Below are 10789 nucleotides of genomic sequence, written 5' to 3'. Positions count from 1 at the left end.
TTATATTTTAAAATAATAATTCGTAAATAATGATAATAATACTTTTACAAGAAATATATATGGGATAAAATGGGAGTATTTACTTAAATGTGTCACCCCTAGGTCCATGGATTGTTTTGAGTTTACGCCCTATTTAAAATGTTTTAGTATCAAACTTTATATTTTTCTTTCGAATAAATATAAGGTTAAGACTAACTAAATAAAATCTAATTTTCATCGGATTCTTTTTAGATAGCTACTATTCCTTAAGTATTTAAATTGAGACCTAGCCTAGTTTTGACTTTCGCCAAAACCCAAATCGTAACGGTTTCCCTTTTTACAATTTCACTATCATATAATTATTGATATTACCCAAACCACCGAAGTTTATTTCTAAATTGGTGTTAATAACTTATCCATAAATTCGTCTAGATCATTTTAATGTTGAAGCTTAATTTATATAAATAAAAACAACTTTCGTTATTTAAACTTAATAAATTAAGTGGCAAGGGTCAAATACCTAATTACATAAAAATGGTTCTTTTAACTAGGCTCAATATTAAAAATACTAAAGTTACATTTTAACTTTTACAAATAGTAACAATCCATTTCACTAGGGGCTTTACATCTAAGCAAACACTATGGAAATTTGGCTATTCATTACACTAGGGTAAACATAAAAATATAGATATGCAAACATAATAACAACGATAATTTTAACAGAGTAAACTTACTAAAATATCTTCACTTTCATTAACTTCAAACGGTAGGAAAATTACAATAATAACACCCCTTTCATGCGTACAATAATACCCTTAATCACGAACAGTACACCCTTAATATTTGAAGCTAATCCTAATATTTGAACTTTGAAACTGAAATAAAAATAATACAGAGTGCTAATAATTGACAGTAATGTGTATGTGTGTATATTAATTTTTGTGTAGTCTCTGTACGTTCTCTGTCTCCCTCTGTACTCCTTTATAGAAAACTAGTCATAACCTTTAATGATTTTTTCTTCATATAAAAATCAGCTGGATGGAAAATGACTGTAAAAGAGCTCTGCACTTTGATAAAGAATTGATTTTAAATGTATTAAAGTAGCCGTCCCATTTCCAGTTGATTTCTAAATGTGGCCTAACATTACGCGTTTCGTGTAAAGGTACACGTTTCGCGTAAGACCAAATTGCTACGCATTTCGTGTGAGTCTACACGATTCGCGTAAGGTTTACTGGCAGTTTTCTTTATTTTTCTTTGTTGTTTGTTCTTTGTTGATCTCGGGTTGACGTAAATTGACTTGGCATTTTCCATTTGAACTCTTTTCTTCATCTATCTTGTACTTTCATTCAGATAAACGTTTCTTGATATAAATTTAGTTAAAACTATTGTTTTATCGTCGTTTCTTCAAATAGCAAGCTCTTGTCCACTTTTGTCGTTTTTCTTGAATATTATACGTTGAATGTCTTTTTAAATGATAAAAGCTGATGAAATATAACTGATATTGCGTCGAATAATATGTATGTTTAGAGCAATATCAGTCACCACAAGCATTAATACCTGAACGGAAAAAAAGGATCAACACAAACCCTCCATTTCAAAGAAGAACTGATAATCCTCAGGATTTTTGTTTCGTCCATTATGTCTATTTCATTTATGTAAAGGCATTGTCTACCGTACTTCTCATTTCCTTCTATGTGTAATAAGGATGATTTATCCATTCTTGTTAATAACAAGTTAAGTGGTTGTTTTTATATGTCTTGACTTATCTTGCCATATGTGTGTGATTATGTGATTATTATTGATGATAATTACAGATTATAATTATTGCACCATAACTCTTCAACTAATACTATAATTATGTATTGAAGAACAATGGCTGGAGAATAACAACCAAGTAACAACATCAACTCTCCTAACGTTACTCTCACAAATGAGCAATTTCAACAACTCCTTGTTGCCGCTCAAGGCAGCAACAATAATTAAAACAACAACACGGAAACCGTAACTCTCCGAATTCATGTTCACATAAAGAATTTATGAATTGTAAGCCACCAAGCTATAAAGGAACCGAAGGACCAATTGAACTAAATCGCTGGTTCGAAAAGATGGAATCTGTGTTTCGTTTGTGTAACTGCGGTGAAGATGACAAGGTCAAGTATGCTACTGGAAATCTATCTGGTGGAGCTTTAACTTGGTGGACTGCATATGCTAGTACCGTTGGATGGACTGCTGCCCTAGCCATACCATGGGAAACATTAAAAATCATGCTGGCTGGTAAGTATTGTCCCAGGAATCAAGTCCAGAAATTTGAAGTCGAATTCTGGGAGTTAAGAATGAAAATTCTTGAAGTTGAAGAATACAGCAACCGATTTCTAGAGCTAGCTGCTCTATGCCCTAGTATGGTTACTCCTGAAAGCAAGAAGATTGAAAAGTATATCATCGGTATTCCTCATCAGATTCAGGGGAATGTTATAGCTGCTGGTAAAGAAACTATTGAGGCTACGATGTTGATGACTCAAAATCTGGTTATGGCTGCGAGAAGAAATGCCAAGGAAAAACAGACCGAAGTTAAGGCTACTGATAACAAAAGAAAGTTCGAGCCTACTCAAGGTACATGTCAGAATTCAAATAAGAAGGTTGGTGATACTATAAAAAGTGGTTATATTGGAACAAAGCCGCTATGTAATCGCTGTGATAGTATCATTATGGGTTTTGCACTGCTGTGTGCGGAAAATGTAAGAAGATTGGTCACTCGGCCAAGAATTGCAAGGTTGGTCTGCCTACTACAAATACAAATCAAACCGTGCCTACTTGTTTCGGTTGTGGGAAAAAGGGGCATTACAAAACCAACTGCCCTAAGAATAATACTACAACAACTGGTAATGCTAAGGGAAGAGCATTCGTCATGACTGCTGAAGAAGCTAGGGACGACGATTACATCATTACTGGTACATATCTTATCAACAACTGCTATGCTTCTATTTTATTCGATACTGGTGCTGATTGAAGTTATGTGTCTACTGAATTCTGTGCCTTATTTGATGAAAAACCTCAAAACTTAGACACTAAGTGTCTTGTAGAAATGGCCAATGGGAAATTTATAAAAGTTGACCGGATCTACAAGGAATGTAATCTGACTCTAGCCAATAAAACCTTCAAGGTTGACTTATTGCTTGTTGAACTAGGAAGCTTTGATGTAGTCTTAGGGATGGATTGGTTATCCCCGATGAAAGTTGGTATCCAGTGTTTTGATAAGACAATTAATATTCCTATCGAAACTAGTGAAATTCTTGTTATCCAAGGAGATAAGAGTGGTTCCAAACTTAATCTTATCTCATGCATCAAAACATGAAAGTACCTTATGAAAGGATGTCAAGCCATTTTGGCTCACATAAAGGAAGTCAAGCCAGATGAACGGCGTATTGAAGACGTTCCTGTTGTTAAAGACTTTCCTAAAGTATTTCCTGATGAACTCCCTGGTCTTCCACCACAAAGACAAGTTGAGTTTCAAATCGATTTGATCCCCGGTGCTGCACCTATTGCAAAGGCACCATACCGGCTAGCGCCATCAGAAATGAAAGAGCTATCTATGCAACTACAAGAGCTTCTGGAGAAAGGATTCATTCGTCCTAGCTCATCACCGTGGAGAGCACCTATATTGTTCGTCAAAAAGAAAGATAGTTCAATGAGGATGTGTATCGACTATCGCGAACTAAACAAGTTAATCGTCAAGAATCATTATCCTCTCCCTAGAATCGATGACTTGTTTGATCAGTTACAAGGATCAAGCATCTATTCCAAGATCGACATGAGATCTGGATATCATCAACTTAAAGTTAAGGAATCCGATGTTTCCAAGACTACCTTTCGAACTCGTTACGGACATTACAAATTTTTGGTAATGCCCTTTGGGTTAACTAATGCTCCTGCTGTGTTCATGGATCTCATGAACCGTGTATGCAAGCCTTATCTCGATAAGTTTGTGATTGTTTTCATCGACGATATACTCATCTACTCTAAGAGTGAGAAAGAACACGAACAACACCTCCGACAAATTCTGGAATTGCTAAAGAAGGAACAGTTGCATGCTAAGTTCTCCAAGTGTGAATTTTGGTTAAAGACTGTTCAGTTTTTGGGACATGTAGTTGACAGTGATGGAATACATGTCGACCCCGCGAAGATCTCGGCTATTCAGAACTGGGAAACACCTAAGAACGCGAAACACATTCGTCAGTTCCTAGGACTTGCCGGTTACTATCGGAGATTTATCAAAGATTTCTCCATTCTTGCCAAACCACTCACCAAGTTGACTCATAAGGATAAGAAGTTTGAGTGGTCTATTGAACAGGAATATGCATTTCAGAACCTGAAAGAAAAGTTGACTACCGCTCCAATCTTATCACTACCCAACGGAACTGAAGACTTCGTAGTCTATTGGGATGCTTCAAACCAAGGTTTTGGGTGTGTGTTAATGCAACGCTAGAAAGTCATTGCATATGCATCCAGACAATTAAAGAAGCATGAGAAGAACTATACTACCCACGACTTGGAACTAGGAGTTGTAGTATTCGCATTAAAGATGTGGCGACACTATCTTTATGGAATCAAATTCACCATATTCACCAATCATAAGAGTCTTCAGCACATCTTTGATCAAAAGCAACTGAACATGAGACAAAGACGTTGGGTCGAATTACTAAATGACTACGACTGTGAACTCAAGTACCATCCTGGTAAGGCAAATGTTGTTGCCGATGCACTCAGTCGAAAGGATCGAGTCAAGCCTATCCGAGTGCGATCTTTGAATATGTTCATTCAAACAAATCTGACAGCTAAAATTCGGGAAGCACAACTAGAAGCTATAAAGTAAGAAAATATTAAACATAAAGGACCTTCAGGATTTGAAAACCAATTACAAATCAAGGAGAACGGAATACGGTACTACAACAACCGTATCTGGGTTCCTCAATTCGAAAATCTGCTAAAGCTAGTCTTGGATGAAGCACATAAGACTAGATATTCTATTCACCCAGGCTCCAGTAAGATGTATCACGATGTAAAAGAATTTTATTGGTGGCCTAATCTGAAATATGATATTGCTGAATATGTGAACAAGTGTCTTACTTGTTTAAAAGTTAAGGCCGAGCATCAAAATCCGTCTGGTTTACTGCAACAACCGGATATTCAGCAGTGGAAGTGGGAATGTATCACTATGGACTTTATTACTAAATTGCCCAAGACTTCTAGTGACAATGATACTATATGGGTCATAGTAGATCGTCTTACTAAATCTGCTCATTTCTTACCGATCAAGGAGACCGACAAGATGGAGAGATTGTCACAACTGTATATCAAAGAAATTGTCTCTCGTCATGGTGTTCCTATATCAATCATATCCGATCGCGACAGCAGATTCACTTCCAGATTCTGGAAATCCTTACAAACTGCTCTTGGAACTCAACTCGGCATGAGTACTGCTTATCATCCACAAACTGATGGTCAAAGTGAACGAACCATTCAAACGTTGTAAGATATGCTTCGCGCTTGTGTTATCGACTTCGGCAAAGGCTGGGATAGACATTTGCCTTTGGTTGAATTCTCTTACAATAATAGTTACCAATCAAGTATTAAGGCTGCACCTTTTGAGGCCTTATACGGACGAAAATGTAGATCCCCACTGTGCTGGGATGAATTAGAGGACAGACAGTTAACCGGTCCTGAAATCATACACGAGACAACCGAAAAGATAGTTCAGATTAAGAAACAAATAGAAACTGCCCACAGCCGATAGAAGAGCTATGCTAATAAAGGTCGGATAGATTTGGAATTCCAAGTTGGTGACAAAGTCATGTTGAAAGTATCCCCTTAGAAAGGCGTCGTTCGTTTTGATAAACGAAGCAAACTAAGTCCGCATTTTGTTGGACCCTTCAAGATTACTGAAAGAATCGGGCCCGTGGCTTATCGATTAGAATTACCTGCTGAACTTAGCAGCGTACATGACGTATTTCATGTCTCGAATCTTAAAAAGTGTCTCGCTGATGACACTCTCGTTATTCCTTTGGATGACATTGGCATTGATGATAAAATGCACTTCATAGAGGATCCCGTAGAGGTCATGGACCGATCTTGTAACAGACTGAAACCCGGGCTAGTTATAAGTTTCCTATTTTGCCCTTAGGGTTTGTGCTTAGTCTTAAGTGCTTTTATTTTAATTATTTTATTAGTGTTTTATTATAATTGTGTTGTGACCAGTTTGTGACAAGGGTCCTAGAACAGGTTGGTTTATTTAATTTGGACTCCGTTAGGACCGCCTAAGGAGATACGAAAGGTTATCAGATAAGATAACTGGTAAATACCTGTGTGATATAGGGTATGAGTTTGTAACTCATGTAAGTGTATGTATCTTGATAGTTCTATCCATTTGTCATTTCATCAAACACACACACGAAAGCATACAGAAACACACACATAAACCCTAATTTGATTTTGTGAGCTTTTCGATTAATTGAAGTTAGCAATCGATTCCTTGTGTTCTTGTAATCATCTTAAGGTAAGTATTACAAAGATTTATGTATTAATCTTGTTGAAAATTGGGTTTTAGTGTTCTTATGGATTTTTGAAAAAATTAGCTCAAATCTTGTTGTTTAATGTTCCAAAAACATCAATAGATATTAGAAATAGGTTGTATATATGTTTAGTAGCTTCCATGTGCTTAAAATTTGATCAAAATCGCTCAAAAATCGAGTTTTGGGCGAAAAATGTTCGAAATCAGCGAACTTGTTCGAAACCAGTTGCTACAGTGTCACTATTTGCTACAGTACCGAGTTGCTACAGTGTCACTATTTGCTACAGTGTCACTATTGCTACAGTACCAAGTTGCTATAGTGTCACTATTTGCTACAGTACAGTGTTGCTACAGTGTCACTATTTGCTACAGTACCCGGGTTACTACAGTGCCACTATTTGCTACAGTACGTATCTTTCAAAACGTAACTCCATTTTTGATGAATAAACTATCGTTAGAATTGTAATAAAGAATACTTTTCAATGGTGAACTTTTAAGAAACTATATCAAACTGTTTTTGGGCCGGAAAAGGAGTTTTAGTGTGTATGTCGTGTTTTACACGCACCTGTATGCCATTATTGACTGGAGTCATGATGTAGACTCATAAAATTATGAATATATGGTGTTATGACCTAGTTAATCGTATGAAATGATTATATTATTTATTGGATATGTATATTAACTTTGTTTGTGTTGTTCTCAGGTTATAAGGACAAGGAGGAAGCTCAGAAATAATAACTGAGCAGTTGCTGGTAATTGGTGAGTGGGTCTATCTCCGGATAGAGTTTAAGTAGCATATCATGCTACTGTGGTTGACTCTTTTACCATGCATAGTGTAGAAATTTCCATGTTAGAATAGTATAGTATGCCTGATGTTGTATGTGAATTATGTGTACACTGTGTGAATGGCACCAGTCGGGCCTAGGGAGACTGGGGACTCGAAACCGTGCCTAGGAGAGGTTAGAGTCCGTATGAGGTCAACCGTGCCTAGGGGAGGTTGGGTCCATAGGCTACTGATTGTAGAGTATAGTGTGAACGATGCATCCCCTGCATCTGGATAACTATACTGTGAATTGAGTAGCAGGGACTATCGGTAGACTCAAGTCCGATCAGCTAGGAGTCGTGTGCTCGTACAAGCCGCCGATCCTCGTATTGTCTTATTGTATGCTAGTTGGTAGTTAGCATGTGTTGTTGTTAGTATATAGCTTGTGTGTGACTTAAGCTATATCTGTTAGATAGATTCCATTCACTTAGTGGTGCGCTAATCCCCCACATAATTACCCCTTGCAGGTTTAGGTACTGCTAGTCGGGATGGGTGCTGATGCAGAAGACATGTTTGACAACCCTACTCTGATGTGGACTTTTGTTTAATTCATGTTTTGTAATAACGTAACACCGTTGTGTAAACTTAAACTTAATAACCCAGATTAATGTAATGACGCGACTTATAGTGTGTTTGTTAATAAAGTCTTCCGCTGTGTTAAAAAAAATGTCCGGTGTTACAAGTTGGTATCAGAGCATGGTTTAGCAGCAAATACGTGCGCGTATTTTGTTCCTAAACCCTGAGACAAGTCAAACATGTCTGTGGGAGTGGGGGCTAAGTGAAAAATAGAATATACGTGTGTTAGTTGTGATTGAACTAACTGTTATCCACTAAGCTTTTGTGTGAGATGTTTTGTAGCACAGGTATGGCTGATAGAAACGCAACTGGCCCATCCAACCCCGGAATATTTAGAGCACCAGAAGAGGGTGTTGAGTCAGATGATGATCAGAGTAGTTACATCCTTCAGTTAGAAAGCAAGCTAAAAGAGGCTGAGGACAAAATTAATAAGCTTGAATTGGCGAGGCATTCTGGAAATGATGATACACCACCTGGATTCCCAACAACGCAATCCCAAATTATACCTAATGTGCCCCAGAACCAGTTTTAGAATCAAATACCTAACCAATATTATATGCCACCACAAAACACCTTTACTTACCAAAATCCCATGATGATGAATCCATACCAAATGCAAATGTTCCAACAACCTTACATGCAACCATCCAAAAGGTGTACTTTTAAAAATATTCGTGATTGCAAACCCTCCGAGTTCTCTGAAAGTACTGATCCGACTGTAACTCTCAATTGGTTGCGAGAAGTTGAAAGGGTATTTGAAGCGTATCAGTGTGAACCCGAGTTAAAGGTAACATATGCTAGTAGACTATTGAAAGGTAGGGCTATGATTTGGTGGGATTCTTTGATTTCCAGTATACCGAAAGAGCAAGTGCGTATGATCACATGGGAGCAGTTTTATGGGAAGGTGTGTGAACAGTATTGTAATCCATTTGATATGAACCGAATCAAGACTGAGTTTCTTGAAATGAAGATGACACCTCAAATGACGATCGATGAGGTAGTAGAGAATTTTATGGATAAACTGAGGTTTGTACAACAATGGGTGCCAGACGAAGCGTCTTGTATCCAGCATTTTGTTAATATCATTCTGCCTAAGTACAGAACTTTTGTTAGAACAGCTACATCATTGTCTCAAGCTGTTGTGATGGCTAAGATGGTAGAAAGTGATGTTCAGGCCGCCAGAAACAGAATGTTTGGTAATGTGCTACAACAAGGTGGGCAAGTATCTGGTCAATCAGGATCTAAATCCAAGAAGTCTAGTGGGTTTAAATCGAAGGGTAAAAGTGGTCAGAGTAGTACTAGATCTGGATCAGGTAAAGGGAATTGGTGTCACATGTGTCTATCTTCTCACAGTGGTCAGTGTTCTGAGGCTACAAGAAGATGCTTAAAGTGTGGTGTTGTTGGACATGAGTCTTCAGCATGTCCGTATCCGAATAGTGTGTGTTGGACTTGTCACAAACCAAGGCATCGTGCAGTTAGTTGTCCGTCGAAGAGTGGTAGTTCCGGGGCAGGGTCAGGGGCGCGTTCAGCATCAGCTGGAGGGTCAACTGCCTCGAGTGGGCAGAAGAGGAAGAACCCTTCAACAGCAGAGGCTAGAGCTTTTCAGATGTCAGTTGAGAATGCTGTGGCAACCGACAAAGTGATCACCGGTATGTTTCTAATTAACTCAATACCTGCTCGCGTATTGTTTGATTGTGGTGCCAATAGGTGTTTTATGTCCCTAGATTTCTGTGCTAAGTTGAATTTACCAGCTACTGTGTTACCCAAGCCGGTTAGTGTAGAAGTAGCCGATGGTAAGACCACACCCGTCACAACCTATGTGACTGGGGTTTGTATAGAGATCGAAGGGAAGTCTTTCCCGGTGACTTGTTTAGTGTTACCTATTCCTAGCTTTGATGTAGTACTAGGAATGGATTGGTTGAGCTCATTTAGGGCTAATATTAAGTGCAATAGGAAAATGATTACCTTTCGTCCAATCGATGGAACCCGTGTTGTGGCCCGAGGGGAGCGGAGCGGGTATAATCTTCCGTTGATAACCATGATGAAAGCGAAAAAGTCGATGGGAAAGGGTTGTGAATCATTTCTTGCATATGTAATTGATGTGAAGAAAGAAAAGAAAACAGTGGCTGATATTCCAATAGTATCAGAATTTTTCGAAGTGTTCCCAGATGAGTTACCAGGTCTGCCGCCGGTAAGGGAAGTCGAATATAAGATTGAGTTGGTTCCTGGAACAACTCCAGTTGGAAAATCTCCATACCGATTAGCGCCGTCTGAAATCCGTGAAATGATGTCACAGATTCAAGAACTATTAGATCGTGGGTTTATCCGACCGAGTTCTTCACCGTGGGGTGCTCCGGTATTGTTTGTTAAAAAGAAAGATGGGTCAATGCGTATGTGTATTGATTATCGTGAATTGAACAAAAGAACAGTGAAGAATAAGTATCCGTTACCTCGAATAGACGATTTGTTCGATCAGTTACAGGGTGCTTCATTCTTTTCTAAGATAGACTTACGATTCGGATATCATCAGGTTCGTGTTGCTGAATCAGATATATCTAAAAAAGCGTTCAGAACAAGGTATGGTCATTATGAATTTCTTGTCATGCCGTTTGGGTTGACGAATGCGCCAGCAATCTTCATGAATCTAATGAATAGAGTGTGTCGCCCGTTCTTAGATAAGTTTGTGATTGTGTTTATAGATGATATACTAGTGTATTCAAAGACCGAAAGTGAACATGCTGAACATCTGAGACAGGTTTTGAACATGTTGAAACGTGAACAACTATTTGCAAAATTTTCAAAGTGTGAATTTTGGTTACGTGAAGTGCAGTTTTTGGGTCATGTGA

The 10789-nt window shown here is 38.1% G+C and overlaps 1 protein-coding gene across 1 annotated transcript; it reads left to right on the top strand.

The window, feature by feature from the left end:
* The first annotated feature begins 2015 nt into the window (after positions 1-2015).
* On the top strand, positions 2016-3331 carry LOC139840550 (uncharacterized). Its single transcript, XM_071830812.1, has 2 exons — positions 2016-2749; positions 2989-3331. Exons 1-2 carry the CDS (start codon positions 2016-2018, stop codon positions 3329-3331), a joined length of 1077 nt encoding a protein of 358 aa, XP_071686913.1.
* The last annotated feature ends 7458 nt before the right edge of the window (positions 3332-10789 follow it).

Source organism: Rutidosis leptorrhynchoides, chromosome 4 (genome assembly GCF_046630445.1).
Source record: "Rutidosis leptorrhynchoides isolate AG116_Rl617_1_P2 chromosome 4, CSIRO_AGI_Rlap_v1, whole genome shotgun sequence".
In the NCBI taxonomy this organism is placed as follows: Eukaryota; Viridiplantae; Streptophyta; class Magnoliopsida; order Asterales; family Asteraceae; genus Rutidosis; species Rutidosis leptorrhynchoides.
The sequence above is the reverse complement of the archived record's forward strand: the minus strand, read 5'-3'. Positions and strand labels throughout refer to the sequence as shown.

Coding starts and splice junctions, on each gene's coding strand:
- LOC139840550 (XM_071830812.1), top strand. CDS start 2,016: ATGAATTGTAAGCCACCAAGCTATAAAGGAACCGAAGGACCAATTGAA. Junction 2,750..2,988: donor ACTCGGCCAAGAATTGCAAG/GTTGGTCTGCCT, acceptor TGCTGATTGAAG/TTATGTGTCTACTGAATTCT.